The sequence below is a fragment of the Populus trichocarpa genome, chromosome 18 (assembly GCF_000002775.5).
Source record: "Populus trichocarpa isolate Nisqually-1 chromosome 18, P.trichocarpa_v4.1, whole genome shotgun sequence".
Classification (NCBI taxonomy): Eukaryota; Viridiplantae; Streptophyta; class Magnoliopsida; order Malpighiales; family Salicaceae; genus Populus; species Populus trichocarpa.
Window position 1 is genome coordinate 1314305 of NC_037302.2, and position 19268 is coordinate 1333572.

The 19268-nt window shown below is 34.0% G+C and overlaps 2 protein-coding genes across 4 annotated transcripts; both read left to right on the top strand.

Moving 5' to 3' along the window:
* Nucleotides 1-2112: 2112 nt before the first annotated feature.
* LOC127904713 (protein argonaute 7-like) lies at nt 2113-2754 on the top strand. The gene has a single exon (XM_052449061.1). The coding sequence runs from the start codon at nt 2113-2115 to the stop codon at nt 2752-2754; it is 642 nt and encodes a 213-aa protein (XP_052305021.1).
* A 3814-nt stretch (nt 2755-6568) lies between these two features.
* LOC18107512 (formin-like protein 18) lies at nt 6569-18091 on the top strand. 3 transcript variants are annotated; one of them, XM_024590706.2, is made up of 17 exons: nt 6574-7236; nt 7858-8558; nt 8936-9157; nt 9231-11347; nt 11448-11577; nt 12204-12275; nt 12764-12862; nt 13050-13091; nt 13419-13499; nt 13946-13996; nt 14092-14173; nt 15092-15186; nt 16237-16308; nt 16411-16527; nt 16719-16787; nt 16898-16964; nt 17294-18091. In XM_024590706.2, exons 1-17 carry the CDS (start codon nt 7164-7166, stop codon nt 17479-17481), a joined length of 4278 nt encoding a protein of 1425 aa, XP_024446474.2. In that variant the 5' UTR covers nt 6574-7163; the 3' UTR covers nt 17482-18091. The 3 variants fall into 3 exon arrangements, 2 of the variants coding, with proteins under 2 accessions (XP_024446474.2, XP_052304973.1); XM_052449013.1 differs by lacking the exon at nt 6574-7236 and having other exon boundaries at nt 8440-8558; nt 8940-9157; XR_002979142.2 differs by lacking the exons at nt 15092-15186; nt 16237-16308; nt 16411-16527; ... (1 more) ...; nt 16898-16964; nt 17294-18091 and having other exon boundaries at nt 6569-7236; nt 13453-13499.
* The last annotated feature ends 1177 nt before the right edge of the window (nt 18092-19268 follow it).

Here is a 19268-nt window from a genome sequence, read left to right on the forward strand (position 1 = left end):
AGAAATTGGAGCAATTTTAGGAAGATAGTGACACAACAACAACAACAACAGAAATTTTTTTAAAAACATTCAATTCAAACGAGATTAGGCTGACTTATCGTGCTTAAATTAGGGATGATATCGTATATCTCAAGCACCTAAATTCAGGGAAAGAAGTGATGGATTTTTTTCTTTATTTATAAAGTTTTTAATGGTGATTAAGCTGTTCATGTTACTCTTAAAACACATCCATTGTTTTTCAAAAAAAAATAAAAAAAACAATAGTGGATCGAAATCGATTAGGCTTGGAGCCTTTTGTTGAATATAAGAGATTACCGGGGTGTTTGGAAATGTTACAACGGTTGTTTTTTAAAGTATTTTTGTTTGTAAATATATAAAAATAATATTTTTTTATTTTTAAAAAATATTTTTAACATAAATATATTAAAATTATCTGAAAATATAAAAAAAATAAAATAAAATATATTTTTATGACGCAAAAATAAACGGGTCTATGGTAGCTTTCAGTAAATGTTTTGGTGCGTTAGGCAGCATAGATCAGTATGCTTAAATGTTACCTTAATTTTATTTTAATTAAATATATATATTTTTAAAGCTATTTATTTTAAATAAAATTTGATTTTTTTAATCGAAGTTAAAAGATATCTTTAAATAATGTTTTTGCATGTCATTTAATACGTACGTACACCAATATCAAATCTCTTTCCTCGATATGGACAATATTCAATACAAGATTAACTTATTAAATACCAATTGATTTCACCAACTAAACCCATGGAGTGAAGTAAATGTTATTTTTTAAATTAATTTTTTATAATAATATATTAAAACGTTCAGAAAAATATTAAAAATATTATTTTAAAGCCTTTAATTTTTTTTATAAAAAAAACAGCTAGATCATGATATTATAACCACTACTACAAATCAATCATCAGTTAATCCAAAATAATGAATGAACTGAACTTTCGATGCCAAGAGTAAAATGTGCATCCATGGCATGATGTTTCAGATTTGCCTATTTATTGCATATCACGAGTTTATGATGAGGCTAGGTCTCCAATCATGGCCACATTCATCTGTGTTTCAAAATGTTTTAAGAGTATATTTGACATTAAAAAATATTAAATTAATATTTTTTTATTATTTTTTATGGTTTTATTATGCTAATTTGAAAATAAAAAAATAATTTTTTTATAATATATTTTTAAATAAAAAATACTTTTAAAAATACTTTAAACCACGATTACAAATACATACAGGGAAATAACTTGTAATCCAGAACAACATCCTTGCTGTTGGTAAGGGTGATTATTTTCGGTTTGGTTTGGTTTTTATAAAAAAAAGTAACCAAACTGAAAAAAAAATTAAAAAAAAAACCAAAATCGGTTCAAACCGACCGGTTTTGGTTCGGTTTGGTTTTTTAGGACAAAAACTGGTTCAAACCGGTTTGGCTTGGTTTTTTCCAGTTTGGCTCGGTTTTTTTCAGTTTTGGTTCGGTTCGGTTTTTTTATTTTTTGCTTATAAAACCGAACCGAACCGGTCGTTTTTTTAAAATTTTAATCGGTTTTTTTTTACAGTTAAGTTTTTTTAGTTATTTTTTTTTAATTTAATCAATTTTTTAGTTTTTTCCTCACCCTGACTGTTTAATGAAAGATGAAGACCTTGCTAAGTTCTTGATGTTACGTTGAAGAAATATTGTTACTTGTGGATTGATGCAGCAGTCCAGAGGGAGTCAAGGATAAAGAGATCAGTAATAAGTCAGAATCTTTAAAAATTAAGAACGTTATTCGATTTTTATTTATTTAAGTCTCATTTACAAAAACAATTATTGCAATCTTTTATATAGAAAAAAAAACCTGATTAACACTAAATAGAAAAAAAATATTTATTTTAAATAAAAAGTTATAAAAACCTAATAATACCAAATTAGGTTTTTGATGGCCGGGTCAAACAAAAAAAAATTAATTTGCCAGAGAAAGATATCTTTGAGGGCCGCTTCTTTTCAGCTTTTTGTTGATGGCATCATGGCAAGGAAGAGCTCCAAAATTAGAATTAGAATGAAGGGAAAAACCCGTTAAGGTTCCCCGCCATTTTCATCCCAATGAACCTGTGATGTTCATGGGAGCGGATGTGACTCATCCTTGCCCATTAGAAGATATCAGTCCATCTGCTGCTGCTGTGGTTGGTAGCATGAACTGGCCAGCAGCAAACAAGTACGTCTCAAGAATGAGGTCGCAAACACATCGACAAGAAATCATCTGGGACCTTGGTGCAATGGTGAAAGGATTACTAGATGACTTTTACCAGGAATTGAATGAACTTCCAAAAAGAATAATATTCTTTAGGGACGGAGTAAGCAAAACCCAATTTTATAAGGTCCTTGAAAAGGAGTTGCAAGCCATTAGAGAAGCTTGTTCTAGATTCCCTGGTTATAGACCTCCCATTTCTTTTGCAGTAGTCCAGAAGAGACATCACACAAGGTTCTTTCCTAGTGAGACTGATCCATCTTCGACTAAGAACCAATTTTTTGACAAAAATATACCAACTGGGACTGTTGTGGACACTGATTACCTGGGACTGTTGTTAACAAGAGAAGCAAAACCATGCATGCATCAACACAGACAATCAAAACAATCTCATTTTAACAAAAGAAAACAAGCCCTTGTAGAAATAAACAGAGACCGAGATCGGGCGTACCCGACTTGCACTTCTGCAATTCTAAGAAATCTACAAAGAACAAAAAAAAAAAAATAGCCGAGTCTCATCCGGGTTTACCAGGGTCGACCGGGATCGGGTTTTGCCGGGCCAACTCCCTGGCGGGTTTTTACTTAGACCCAGCCGGTCCCAAGCCCGGGTCGGCCTGTCGGGCCAGTCCGGGTTTCAAAACTATGAAAAACTGTCCTCCATCATAAAAGCGTCCATTAGACTGTTCTTCGAGTGGAACTTTCTTAGTTAAAGAATCAATTATCGATTTGAATATTAGTCATTTTATTTTGGATCTCACCACCAAAATTTCAATAATAGCACAATAGTTAACCACTATAAATTTTTGGGATCTGATACCAATTGATGCATTCCTGAGTAAATGATAACAATATTTGCTATAAAAAGACCAAGAATATCATAATTATAGAGAGACATTCAAGATATTTAATTTTTATTCATTAAAGTCTCACTTTTCAAAAGGCTACTACAACCATTTATATATAAAAAAAAAACTAAAAAACTTTATTAATACTAAATAAAAAAGTAAAAATAGGAAAAATATTCCCTTCAAATGGAAAACTAAAAAAGTCTAATAACAATGAATCATAAAATAAAAATATAAAATAAAATAAAATTTATAAACTATAAAAGAAAATAAAAATAATTAAGAAAAATGTTTATTTCCTTAAAAAAACTCATGCATCATGTATTTTGGACCCTTTTTATAAATAATTTTAGTTTAGTGATTACGTGCCCTTGTAACTCTTTCTAATATTTTGTTTTATAGTTTATAAATTTTATTTTATTTTATATTTTTATTTTATGATTCATTGTTATTAGACTTTTTTAGTTTTCCATTTGAAGGGAATATTTTTCCTATTTTTACTTTTTTATTTAGTATACGCATTATCTTTTCACAAGGTAATTAGTTATTATTAGATTAATCAGGTACAACTAGATTTTTTCATATTTTTAAAGTAAGTAAAATAACTAAATTGTCCTTTAAAACAATAATTATTTAGTTGGTGTCTAGAGGCTTTTTAGTATTTTTCACCTTTTAAAAGCAGAGTAAAGTGACGAACCTACTCTTATAAGCAAAAATTCTATAACTTACATATAAGGGCTTTTTCATACTACTAATGTGAATTTTTTAGTTATAATCAAGTTGATCAAGGGGTAATTTAGTAATTTAATAAATTTAAAATAAAATTTAAAAATAAAAATGGCCGGTGTATACAAAGCACATGCTAACGTGTTGGGAAGACATTCATGTTTTTTGGATGGCATGTGCAACGTCTCTCGACGACCAAATATCACCTTCCAAAACGGTGTTGAAATCATCTTGGTAGCCCCTTCATTCATAGTGGTGTACGTAGCTTACTGACCTTCAGTGTGACACCGACAACCTTATTTTCTCTCACCTTCTTGATTTTCGTGTCTGACTCTCTAAATTTTAAAAGCATCATTTTTATTTGTTTTTCTTTAAAATTTGATCTTTATTCTTTTGATTGCTATTTATTTTATTTGAAATAATTTATATTTTTTTTTTACAATTTCATCCTTCAACATTTAAAATAACTCAGGTTATCTCGAGTTTTTTTATATATTGTTCTTCATTAAATTTAGGTTTTTTAAAAGAAATTTTGTGTTCAAACTAATTAATTAAATAGAAGCATGAGATGTTCACTTCATGGTATTTTATTTGATTTGCTTTTCAAGTCATTGCTCTGATAGCACATGTGGTCTCTTTTGGTGTCATTGTACAGCCTTTCACAGTGGTATTAGAACCATCTCGGTAAGCTCTCTTTTTTACGGGGGTCAATGTCCACGACGAAGTGACGGTGAGTCTCCATCGAGTTTTTCTATCTTCTCATTTTGAATATGATATTGATAGCTCATTTTTTATAGTTAATTATTACCCATTTTTTTTGTTCATTTTATTTACTATTAATGTTTTTTTAATCATACTATTAAATTAATCGAGTTTATTAAACTCAGTCAAGTCAATGATCTCAGTCTCAATTTTTTCTTGCTTTTTTAAAAATGCTATCGTCACCATGACATCTTTTTTTTATATGTCAGGAAAAAATTAACCTTGTTTGCAGTGTAACACGAGCCACCTATAGACCTAGGTAAATGGGATGTAATTCTATCTACATGTATTGTGTAAATTTCATATCAAAGTTCATGATGTAGAAGATTTTTCTCTAATACACACTTTTATATTACTGAACATGTCTTGATCCAACCGTTAAATTGAAAAGAAGTTTTGCTACGAAATTTTAGAGATCTTGTTTTCTGTAGGGTTATAATTTTGCCGTAATTAGGGATAAAAAAGCCTTTCGATAATATCCATGAGTTATTGTCTATGATTTTTTATATTTTTCTAGTTGGTTTAAGATTTTGTTTTCTATTTGGTTTAATATTTTTTTTATTTTTTGAGCTTTGTTAGAAATTATATATTTTTGGCTTTATTTTAAGGTTTCTTGTTTTTAATTAGGTTAGTTTTTAGGTTTATTTCAAGATTTATAAACCTCTTAAAGAAATAAACTATTTAAATATAAAATATTCAATAATAAAAATTAAAATTAGAATTTCTATCTCTTTTCAACAAAATTATATGTTTTTTATGCTTATTATTTTTCTTGTATCGCTTCGGTTTATATCGGTTCATAAGCATTATTCAAACATGAAATTATTAGGACTCATAATAGTGAAACCTAACAAAAAAATGCTTGCCTAACTATTAAATAACCACCTCTTTATTATTGGAGTGACAATTTCATCAAGCCATCCCTTTATCTAGATAATTTATTTGAATATTCTTCTCTTCTTTTTCTAAATTGTGAAAAAAACTAAAAAAACTTAGTTTTTCATTGTATATTCAAACATAAATATTATGGACCTGAACAATATAATGATAGTTTTGCTATTCTTAACAAGAATCATTAGTCTAATATCCAGGGTAATATAATCTTTTTACAAGGTCTATTGGTTAATTTTAAAAGCAAGATTTGTTTAATTCGCGTCCAAAGATGTTTTTGTATTTTCACTTTTTTAAAAGATAGTAAAATAACTAAATTACTTTTAAATTAAGATTTCTTTAACTAACATTCAAATGTTTTTTTGTATTCCCTATCTAGTTGTTTGGTTACCATTTAATTAACCTAGAGGTAATTAGATATTTTAATAAATATAAAATATTTTTTTAAAAAGGGCTAACACGTGCAGTTCACGCGTGAGTGCATGTGTGATTTTCCTGTAGTTTAAGTGGCGCGTGCGGGGTTGTGCAACGGATAAACAATGATTTTTGGGGCGGCATTCAAATTTTCCCAACGGTTTTTTTTTTTTAAAGATAACACGTGGTTTACTTACCTCTAGTTTAACATCGACAATTTATTGTATTTTTAATTAAAAAATATTATACATTACGTTACTAAATATACACTAGTTGAACCATACACTATTTGTCTATTTTTCTTTTGTCTTTCTCCTGTATTATAAGTATCCAGTAATTATAGTGTAAGCATAATAAATTTTTCCATTTAATACTATTACAAAAACTCATTTTAAACATGGATTTCATAATGGAAAAAGATATTAATCATCATGTAACTATGATCCAATCAAATCTACACCCAATTTAACCTAGTCTCAAAAACATTAATTGGACTTAGTTGATCTCACCAATATCAATCTTTTTCCTAATTATAAATGCTAAGCAAACCCCACATTAAATTACTCAAAACTTAATTACTTTACTTTGAATTAATCAAAATTTCCTTGGCATGTCTTTGCACTCATGGCAAAACACGTGCTCTCAAGGAATTTCAGTACAAAAATCTAACGTCTAATCTTTTTCTTTTTGGACACATACAAGCCTGAGAAAGAGGAGAGAAGAAGCAAAAGCATTACATGGACACACACATCATTATCAACAACAAACATCATGCAATAACACAAACAGCATTCAGGCGGTAAACAAAACCTAAAAGGAAAACACACTAACACAGAGACAAGCTTCAGATCCTAGGATCCTCAGCTTTGTTCCTTACCAACATCATTGTCAACATCAACCGCCTCCACCATTGCTAAATCTCTGTCTCTGTCTTACTCTTATTTTTTTATTTGGAAAAAGAGAGAGAATACTTTCTCTCTAACTGTCAAAGCCTGTTGATTGAAAGCAAAGTTTCAATCTTTCTCAGACACAAAGGCAGTGAGAGACAAAGTGTGAATAGGAAGACAAAAATAACAGTTACCCACAAAAGGGGTTTCTTAAAATCCCAGCAAAACTCATGCTTTCTCTGGTTACTCAACAGACACTACTCTGTGTTGTGCAATCATTTATCGGGGTTTCTTGAGCTTATTTGAGGAATGTTTTGTTCTTGGTGCAATGTGGGTTCAATTTTGTAGGTGAGTGATTCTGTTGGAACTTCAGAGGGAAAATAATAAAAGAAATGGCTTTGTTTAGAAAGTTCTTCTATAGAAAACCACCTGATGGGCTGTTGGAGATCTCTGAAAGGGTTTACGGTATGCTCTAGTTTGAATTAATTTGCAAACTTTATGGTTAAAGACTGATGGGTTTTTGGTTCTTTTGTGTTTTGAATTTCTTGCTTTGATGTTGGTAGGTAATTGGTCTTGAAAGTCTCTTTCTTTTGTGATGTTATTGCTGGTAATGTAAATGCTTTGTTTGTACTGATTGTTAGTTTTTTGAATTACCTGCACTGGGATTGTGGATAATTGGTTTCCCTGTCTCTATCTTTAACTTGAGGTTTAAAGAAGATTCTTGTTTTTTTTTTCCCGATTTTGTTGTATTTGTCATTTGATTTTCAACTCTTTGAAACTAATTGTATTGATGCTGATAGGTAACTGGTTTTAAAGTTTATATATTTTAAAATACTGTTCTGGATTATGCAGATATCATGTTACGTAAATAGAAACAGTTTGCTCACTTTAGAGTTCAAGATTGTTGGTTTTCTTTTGTATTGAATCTCATCTATTTATCATTCATGTCTGAAGTATCGCTTGCATGGATGTTGATGGGTATTTGGTTTTATAGTCTCTTATCTTTGGAAATAGTACTGTGGATAATGGTGCGTGGAGTTTTTATGTTTGTAAATATTAATGATGGTTCGTGTTGTTTGGTTTCAGTCTTTGATTGCTGCTATTGTATGGATACTTTTGAAGAGGAAGAATATAAAGTGTACATACGAGGCATAGTGGGTAAGCTTCGTAACCATTTGCCTGATGCTTCATTTATGGTGTTTAATTTCCAAGAAGGTGAAAATGAAAGTCAGATTGGTAGTGTATTGTCTGAATTTGACATGACTGTGATGGACTATCCTCGGCACTATGAAAGTTTCCCCTTGCTCTCAATGGAGATGATTCATCATTCCTTGCGGTCTAGCGAAAGCTGGCTGTCACTTGGGCAACAAAATGTGGTCTTGATGCATTGCGAACGAGGGGGGTGGCCGGTTCTGGCTTTCATGCTAGCTGCATTATTGCTATACGGGAAGCAGTTCACTGGTGAGCAGAGAACCTTAGACATGATTTACAAGCAAGGGCCTCAAGAGCTTTTACACCTGATGTCCCCTATTAATCCATTACCTTCGCAATTGAGGTACTTACAGTATGTATCAAGGAGGAACATGGGAACACAATGGCCTCCGCTGGATAGAGCACTTACATTGGATTGCATTATTCTTAGAGTCATTCCTTGTATGGATACAGAGGGGGGTTGCCAGCCAATATTTAGGATACATGGACAAGACCCTTTTATGGTTGTTGATAGGACTCCTAAAGTTCTGTTCTCAACACCAAAAAGGAGCAGATTTGTCCAGCATTACAAGCAGGTAGCTCAAGTTTCTTCAATTTGGACACTTTCTTATACATTTTGATTTGAAAAGTTATTTTGTATTTTTTTCCAGATCAGAAAGCAATCTTCTTATCATTGTTTATGCTGTTCTACATTACTTAAATTAGACGCTTTTCTAGGATCTGCCTTACTTTTAGAAGCAGTAATGATACAGCTGAATTTCTTTGTAAAAGTGGGGTCTATATATCCCCCCCCCCCCCCCTTCTGATTGACCTTTTCAGTTGGCAATGCTATTCCGTGTTTTTCTAATTATGATGGTTATTAGCAAAGAGTTGTTACCATTAACACTCATGTTATATTTGTTGATGTAAAGTTTGCTGTGCATGCTTTCAAATTCTTCTTTTATTTTGGCAGGCAGATTGTGAATTGGTTAAAATCGACATTAATTGTCATATCCAAGGTGATGTTGTCATGGAGTGTATTAACTTGGACAGTGATCACGAGAGGGAACAGATGATGTTTCGGGTCATGTTTAATACTTCCTTTATAAGTTCAAATATCTTGATGCTTAATCGTGATGAAATCGACACCTTATGGGATGCAAAGGATCAATTTCCCAAGGACTTCAGAGCAGAGGTATTGAGTTATCTTTCATTTCTAGAAATTTACAATGTCTAGTGGTGATTAATTGTTCTTGGTTTGGATGCAGGTTCTTTTCTCAGAGATGGATTCTAGTACTCCTATTGGTGCAATTGATTTGCCTGGTTTAGAAGAGAAAGATGGCATACCTGTGGAAGTGTTTCCCAGAGTTCACGAGATTTTCAGCAATATGGACTGGCCAGATACAAAAACTGATGTAGCACAAAATATGCACCATCATATCATGGAACCCCAAGAAAATTTGGACAGCTCTCCCCAGAGGGCAGAAGGAGGAAGTGTACTGATGGAATCAACCTTTGTCAGAGTTCAAGAGAAACCGAAACTAAATGAATCAGAAAACAAGACTCCAAGTCCCACTTCCATTACCCTGGTGAAACAATCCACTCTCTCTTTCAAACCATTTTCAGATACAAATTCAGTAAGAGAGGAGGCTGAACCCCAAGAACTAAAGGTTGCCCTCCAATCTATGCCCTCTATTAAATCATCTCCTGATGCAAATTCAGCTAGGGAGAAGGTAGAACCCCAAGAACTGAAGGTCGCTTGCCAATCTACGCTCTCTATTAAGCCATCTTTAGATGCAATTTCAACTCAAAAGAAGGTTGAGCCACAAGAGCTCCAGGTTGCTCTCCAATGGCCAGCTCAATCTAAGATCATATCACAGCGAGTACCCCAGAGATCACTCTGTTCTCCAGTTTCCTACGGCAATAACTTACAGGGCTTACCTGTGCCTATGTCAAGATACCACAGTGCACCCTCTGCCCTAGGAATTACAGCTTTGTTGCATGATCATGCTGTATCTAAAGGCGAAGAAGTCGTGCGTCCAGTGACATTATCTCTGCCTTCCTCAGCTATTTCATCTCCAATCACAGGTGTGCTTAAACCTCCACCACTCAATAATGTGTCTGCTCCAAGGACACCACCACTTCCTACACCATTGCAATCTTCATTTGAAGCTCCTAAAACAACAGAAAAGCCTTCTCCAACATGTCATATTCCTCCAGCTATTCCTCAACCTATTTCAATTTCTTCTCCCGTCACAGATCCACCCAAACCTGCACAACTCAATCATGTGGCTGCTCCGGGGACACCACCATGCCCTCTTAACCCATTGCAATCATCAATTGAAGCTCCCAAAACTACAAATTTTTTTTCCGGTGCTTGTCATATTCCTCCTCAATCCAGAGGAACAGATTCTCTACTTAATCAACATCCTCAACCAACATCAGACAGTATCCACTCACCATTGTTTCCATCTCTTCTCTCTTCTCTTTCTTATTCTTCTTCTCCTGTTATCAAGAGTTCATCTTCAGCTCCCCCAGCTCCTCCTCCACCCCCTTCTTTTTCAAAGGCATCCCCATCTCCTTTCACCAAGAAATCATTCCCAACTCCCCCTCCCCCTCCCCCTCCCCCTCCCCTGCCTCCTTTTACAGCAGCACCTCCATCTTCCACTAACAGGAACTCGTATTCAGCTCCCCCTCCTCTACCTCCTGGAATGGCTTCAAAGGTTGCCAGCTCAGGTACTGCACAGTCTGGGAAGAACTTGGCTGTTGTGCCTGGACCACCACCACCACCACCTCCTCCTCCTCCTCCTCTACATCCTGGATCTACCCTGGGCCCTGCAAATGCTCCTTCAGTGCCACCACCACCACCTCCCCCTCCTAGTTCTGTTGCAAAAGCTTCTTCATTTAATAATGCCGCACATATTCCTCCCGTGCCACCTCCTGATCCTTTGACTAAAGGGTTGTCAAGAACTAGTAGCGTCTCCTCACCTCCTCTACATTCTGGATCAGCCCTGGGCCCTGCTAATGCTCCTTCAGTGCCACCACCACCCCCTCCTTCTAGTTCTGTTGCTAAAACTTCTTCATTTAATAATGTCGCGCATATTCCTCCTGTGCCACCTCCTCCTGCCCCTTTGACTAAAGGGTTGTCAAGAACTAGCAGTGTCTCCTCACCATCTCATGCTGGAGTTAGAAATGGAAATGTGCCTTCAGTTCCTGGACCACCATCTGGTGCTCCATTTAGTGCAAAGGGGCAGGGCATGTTACGTATAAATGCAAAAAATCAACCCAGAAAAGCCAACCTGAAGCCTTATCATTGGTTAAAATTAACCAGGGCCATGTCAGGAAGTTTGTGGGCTGAGGCACAAAAAGCTGATGAAGCTTCCAAGTATGCATCCTTTTGTTTGATTGCTGTATCTTAAATTTTTTTTTCCACTAGTATCTCTGTGTTGCCACTAATTAAACCTTATCCAATTTGTCTGTACTAGGGCTCCTGAGTTTGACATATCAGAACTTGAGACTCTTTTCTCAGCGGCTGCTCCAAATTATGATTGTGGGAGCACAGCAGGGAAATCAAATCGACGCACCTTGGGACATAAATCTGATAAAATCCAGCTGGTAATCAGTGTGCTATCATGGAGTGGGGCCTATGCTTAATTCTATTGATTGCATAACTTACATTTATTAATGCCATGTTTTAAATTCACTACACGGGGCAAGATATGTCCCAGCCAGCTGCCCATTTTAGCTTTGCTTATTTTTGACAAACAAGCATCCACAGTGCCATTGTGTTTAGTTTCGCTAATACTTGTATATAATTATAGATTCCTTATAAAGTAAGTCAGCTCTAAGTGGGTTGCGTTTCTAGTGCAGCCATGTAGGATTAGGATTGGGTTTCTCCAGTTGATTGATTTTGATCATCTTCAGTGTAGGCTAGGATAATCGGTTTTCCAAAACTTTATCAATTGCTCAATTGGTGTTAATAGTCCAAAGTTATCTGTTTAATAGTGTTTTAAAGAAATAGATTAATACGAAACTTTTCACCAGAACAATTCATTTGGTTGCAAGAACACTCTTCTTTGGTTTGTTTTGCAATTACTGGAACTGTTTTTATTGCAAGCTCACACATTCAGTGCTTGATCATGCATTTTTGCTGTGTATACTGTATTCTGGATAGTAGTGAAAAAATAGCAAACCATCTCATTTAAATTCGTTTCTTCATGAGGTATTTACTGGTTCTGCAGATTGAACTGAGACGGGCATATAATTGTGAGATCATGCTTTCAAAGGTTAAAATTCCTCTGCCAGACCTGATGGTAAGCTGAACCTTGTTGCGGTTGTTTGAGCTAAATTTTTCTTAAAACAATACAGTATTTAGACTATAGGCTGCAATTTCAAAGCTGACAAGATTTTTATAATTATTTTGTGTTCAACGCTTCTGTAGCTATCCATGAACATGTGAATGTTTGTCATAGTGCTTTCATTATGGTGATTGATAACTTAGGTTTTCTTGTTATTCCATCTACCTAGCATTCCTATGTGATTCCTTTGGAATTTCCACATATACCAGCCTTCATGCTGTTGTAATTAGTTCACCTGGAATCTACTAAATGATGATGTGTAATTGGTTTTGAATTTGAGAAAACATGTTAACCCTGATAACTGGTCCTTTTAATGTAAATGAACGAAGACATACTTTTTCTGCTGAAGTTTGCTATGCATGCTGCATTCATTTCAGAGTTTTAACTGCTTAAATGATTTTGGTCGGTTCTCTTATGTCCTTGCTTCTCTAACTGTCTTACAGAGTTCAGTTCTTGCTTTGGATGATACAGCATTGGATATTGATCAGGTTGATAGCCTTATTAAGTTTTGTCCAACAAAAGAGGAGATGGAATTACTCAAGGTATTAAAAATACATGTGCTGCTTATTTAGTTTTTTATGCCCATAAATCCTTCACTACTTCACACGAGAGCTTTAAACTGTCACCACCAATTAATTATTTTTCTATTTGTTCATAATTTAAAACATTGATTAGCAAAAGCAATCCCCCATGTTCATTGAGTTAAAAATCAGAATTTCTCACATTCAGGGTTATAATGGAGATAAAGAGAACTTGGGAAAATGTGAACAGGTGAGTGAAGTATTGATTTTTCGCATTAACTTTCTTGTTCGCATTATTGTATTTCTAGCTTTTTATAGTTTGTGCCCCTGTTACAAATGAAATGCAAAAAAGTTGGCTTATATGCTACTCTCCTTGCTCTTTACTCCTTTTAATCCATTAATCAACCAGCTGGCACTGAATAATACTTATTGACATTCATGAACTTTTGGCTTCCTATTTTTGTTGCATATCCTTGGAAACAAATCATGAAATGTGCTGCAATGTGGTTTGAGAATATCCACTCCAGACATATATTGGTCTTGTATTCTAATTTAACTCCTGCATTTTTCACAATAGTTTTTCTTGGAAATGATGAAAGTGCCACGTGCAGAGTCAAAGCTAAGAGTTTTTTCATTTAAGATACAATTCCAATCCCAGGTTAGAGGGCAATCTCTTTCGTTGTTATTTGTAGTTTTTGGCAATAGAGGTCCCTGTGGTTCAATGATTCAGTCGTACTGGACCATGTGGTTTTGAAAGGGCAATTGGATCATTGAAATTTTGGACCCGGGTCAAAGTCCCTCCCTCCAATTTTTTTCAGAAATTTCTGTTAATATTGTTTTGCTTAAGGGCACATGACATCCACTGATTGCTGGAGATTTTGGTCATCATTGACCAAATTTGACCGCTGATTATTAACTTTAATGGAATTGGTAACGGAATTGGATGGAGGGATAATCTATGTCCAAAAAATCAAATCTTAAGACCCAATTTCCCTTTTCTGAACCATAGGGTTCAATGTGACTGGAGCATAGAAGCATAGGGACCAGTGCTACAGAAAAACCATTGTTTGCAAATATTCAGCTCTTGTCTTGGACCTATTTCAGGTTTCTGATCTCAGAGGCAATTTGAATGTTATAAATTCAGCTTCTGAAGAGGCAAGTCGGATCTTTTTACTTCAATTTTTTCCAGCAGTGCTAGTTCTCTGAAGATTTTCATCCCTTAGAGTATTTCCAATCATGTATTTTATCAGATCAGGAGCTCAGCGAAGTTGAAAAGGATCATGCAGACTATTCTTTCCCTTGGTAATGCTCTCAACCATGGTACTGCAAGGGGTAAGTTGATGGGTTGCAATTTCATCGGTTAGTATCCTGTTGTAACAACCACCCTAGAGAATATGAATCAGACATATCAGTATTGCACATTAGTTTGTGCCCATAGTAGAAAAGTCTAACAAATAGCTTGTTAGAGACAGCCACTAAGTTAATGGGTTGCAACTTCATCGGTTAGTATCCTGTTGTGACAACCACCCTAGAGAATATGAATCAGACATATCAGTATTGCACATTAGTTTGTGTCCATAATAGAAAAGTCTAACAAATAGCTTGTTAGAGACAGCCACTAATCTAATCTAGAGGATTTGTTTTTGCTAAACCATAACTACCGATGACTTTCTTTGTGTCTGGTTTTTATGTTTTTTACATACTAGAAACCTAATATTTTGTTTTAAATAAGATGCTGAATAACCTCCTCCTGTATAATCGCAAGTCTTTTAGATCCTAACATGAACTGTAGGATATTGTAACTTTTTCATTGCAAAATGCCAAGCTTTTACTATAAATCCTTTTTATGCTCTAGTGTGTTCATACTTAATAAGCTAGTTGATCCAGGACACTATCACCCAGAAAGTGATTAGAGCTAAAGAAATAACAAGATAGATAACTATACCTTACACCCTGAAGAATGTGATTTTGTAATTACATTGAGATTGAAATGTTATACTTGAACTTGGACTTGAAGATCATATGGTTGGGCATGCACCGTACATGTATTGTCAATCAAACAAGTAGCCCTTGTTAATATGCAGAAGGTTTTAATCTGACATTGAAGATCTTATTTGATGAGATTAATTTCAGGATTTTGGGAGCTAATCCCTATGCCTGTCTTATTCTTGTGTTTCTCTCATATCCTCTCGATGTGCTTGCATTGTCTGGATTTGTTCTTTCAGAAAATTTATAATTTCATTGCTCTAGGTTCTGCTGTTGGATTTCGATTGGATAGTCTCCTCAAACTCACTGATACACGAGCTCGAAACAACAAGATAACTCTCATGCATTATCTTTGTAAGGTACAGTATTTCCTTTTAAATTGAATTGCAGTTTAAAACATGAAGAAACTAAAATACTAAAATTAAACCCCATATTTTTCCTAAGCAACTTAAAAAATATATTGTAGGCCCACATCATACTCCTAAAGCTTAAATAAGTCAAGTAACTCGGACAAAACAGATGAGAAATGTTTATGTATTTAGGATGGTTAATAAATGAAAAGTTTGTCATGCTGTATCTTTGGATTTACCTTTTAAGTGGCATCAAGGTTCTAATGACTGAAAGACTGTATACTCTGAAATATAATTGAATAATTTTTTCTTCTTAATTGATAAGATGACAATTGATGCTTATACCGAGAGGGCATTTGTTTAGCGTAAAATACTTTTCAAGAAAATGATTTTCTGCGTTTGTTTTTTGTAAAATAATTTACAGGAAAATCAATCAACTTAAAATATTTTATAGTCAACTTTTAAACTTAGTTTATTTATTAAAAATTATTTTCAACTCATGAATTTCTATAAAATATTTTACAAACAGTCACAATATCATCCAATAGTTTCAACCATCACCACCTCTATTGTTGCCCTCACCACCCCACCACCTCTATTGTCGCCCTCACCACCCCACCACCATTACCATCACTTCATTATCATAACACATCAACATAATTCTACCACTAACATACTTTTCAATCTTTACTTACCCAACATCATAAAATATTTTTCTTATAAAATGTTTTATGCAAAGCATTTTACATGTAAAATATTTTCCATCCATACAATATTTTATGCAAAACATACGCTCCTTGAAACCTGTCTTGTTGAGCTAGCTTAAATGCATATAACAATGATGAATCTTGAAATCTAATCCTCAGAGAGCGTGAATCTGTTTTTCCTTTCCTTTTCTTTTTGGCAAAGAAATATATTTGCAATTGTTAACTTTTTTGCAGAACTTTCCTATATTTTGTGCTCATTGAACATTAGAGGATGCCAAATAAATGGAGAATAAAACTTCGGACAAAAATATTTTTTTGGGTTTGGTGTCGAATCTTTTTATATGAATTTTAGGTACTGGCTGAAAAGCTTCCAGAACTGCTAGATTTTTCGAAGGATCTTGTGAATTTGGAGGCTGCAACAAAAGTAATCCTCCTCCTCCTCCTTTGTGTGTGTGTGTTTTTTGTTGGCAATTTCAGTTTCCATTACATTGTTTGCTTGCTAAGCTATATGTTGTATTTTGTGCAGATACAATTGAAATATTTGGCAGAGGAAATGCAAGCTGTTAGTAAAGGACTTGAAAAAGTTATGCAGGAATTGACTGCTTCAGAGAATGATGGTTTGGTCTCAGAAAGTTTTTGCAAGGCAAGTCCTTTTCAGATACTCCCTTCACTGTGGATAAAGGTTTCTTAGGGTTTGTTACCGGAATTGCCTGCAGTTAATGGAATTACTCACCATTGGCATGCATGCAGGCACACATGCACACTGAATATCCTTTACCTTGGCAGATTGTACTCATTAATATCTTTTTTATCTTGTCCCTTGGAAATGTTCAGAATCTCAAGGTTTTTCTTGCTTTTGCTGAAAGTGAAGTGAGGTCTTTGGCTTCCCTTTATTCCTCCGTGGTATGTATATGAACTTTTGTTTTGACCAGCTGACTTTGAACAAAAATGCTGTGCTTCAACTTGAACACTCATTGCCAGTGATTTTTGTTTCCCGAATTTGAATGTTTTAGGGTAGAAATGCAGATGCACTGGCTTTTTATTTTGGGGAAGATCCGGCACGTTGCCCATTTGAGCAAGGTATTTTCCAGTATATACTAACTTTGTTAAAATGGATATCCCACATAGATTCCAATTTCTGACAGCTCTCTCTTATTCTAGGAATCTGAATGGTGTCAGTTAGGCTGCAATATTTTAATTTTCAGCCCATCATTAGTAATGCTGTATTCAATAATTACTAAATTAACACACACTCTTCACTATACAGTTTTTGCATATGTATACATGTGCATATCCATGTTTTCTCTGTGTATGGTTATGATATTTATGCGATGCTTAAATATTATCATTGGCTCTTGAATGTCATTTGTATACTTGGGGACCTCTTACTTTCTATCTTTGTTCTATAGTTGTGTCCACTCTGCTCAATTTTGTGAGGATGTTCGTCCGAGCACATGATGAAAACAAAAAACAACTTGAATTGGGAAAGAAAAAAGCAGAAAAGGATGCTCAAAATGAGAAGTCCATGATGGCTTCTCCGAGAAAGCTGTCTGAAAACTTGGTACAGACACCTATCAAAAGTGGGATCTTCAAATGATCAAGTGCCGTGTACACCATATTCTGCCAATCCAATCAGGACCTGTTCTCTTACAGACAACACCATTGCCCACCATGGTTGAAGGCCCGTTACAAGCAAGCTGAGGCACTCACTAAAAGGGCAAAACTAGAATTCAAATCCAGAGAAGTGTTCTACATTGCAGCAAGAATTAAGCACTTAAATGCAGCTGTACATGGCAGGGACGGATACTCAGTTTTTTGTGGCAACCCTTTCTTACATGCTTGTGTGTTTCGGGGTTCTTCACTTCCGTTGCTGTTTCAGTGTTATCCTTATACTTCATCTGCACCATTGTTTACAAAGTTGCTTTGCTTTTGGAGCACAGATGTTGGCAATCTTTGAAGACAAAGTGCAAGACACTAGAATCTTGTTGTCAAGATCGGTTATAGTTCGGTTTTCCATAATTCATATCGGTAGCTAGATGGTAGGAGTGTTGTTTGTTATGTACATTTTGATGTATAGTGATGTAAATGTCTATACGTAGTCATTGTTGAATACCACGATTCATCAAGAGCCTCACTTCTCAAAGAAATGAAGAAGACAATGTAGTTTCCAATTGGATGGGATAATTGTCTAAAGCCATTGTCAACAACCAGGTATAGAGTTACTAATAGCAATATAAATAAATAAATAAACTTCTAGAGACAAATGTATTAAGGCAGGATCAAATATTGGTGTGCCATCTTTGTTGCCTTGAGAAAATCCCCAAGAACCGAGCCATGACCATGTCTTTACAAGAACTGGTTAGCAGACTAACAGCAGTACCTGGATAAAAAGATCCCATGAAGCTCCTTTGAGTTGTCTCTGAGATACAAGAGCTAGAAATATTCTTGTTTTGCTTGATATTTTACATATTTTTTTAATACATTGTCACTTGATCTCCTATACTGAAAAAACATTTCAATGATCATGTATGTAGAGAGAGTCAAGCCCCTGACTGGAGAACTCATATCTCTTTGAAAAAAAAAAGACCCCTAATACACTATAAAATAAAGTTTCTCCTACTGCAAAATATTCATCGGGAAAACATGATCATGAGAGCGTCGCGGTCTGCAGATTTGGACTTAAAGCTGAAGACTTTTTGCTGACGAAATTTGCTACATGGTTCGACTATGAAGATTTTTATTGAAGTTGAAACCATTACAAGTTTTAAAGAATTTTTAAGCTTAAATCCTAAATCCTCATAAATTTCTATTGTTAGTTATTTCTTAGCACAAGAGCGCATACAGGATCATCTTTTTTTTTAAAAGAAAAAAATAATCTAAGCACATATTTATAGAGAATACATTTTAATCCATAAAATGTTTTTATTATTTAACATAAAATCTTTATATAACAAGGATTTAATTTAGAGTTTTGTAGATTATATAATATGGTAGCCCTATTTGTTTTTGCGTTTTAAAAGTGTTTTTAAAAAAAAATAATTTTTTTTACTTCAAATTAATATTTCTTTTATGTTTTTATATTATTTTAATACACTAATATAAAAAATAATTTTTTAAAAATAAAAAAATATTATTTTAATATATTTTTAAATAAAAAATATTTTAAAAAATAATTTGAAACCACGTATAAACAGAAAGTCTTGATAGTAGAATATGGTTTCATATCATATGAATATAAAACTATCGCAATAATTTATTATAGCTGAATGGGAAAAAGAATCCAGCCACAAATTCTCATTTAAATAATTGAATATGATGGTGAAATTTCTCAGATGATTTAAATTAAATTTTTATACTAGGCTGTCAAATTTTTATGGGGATTCG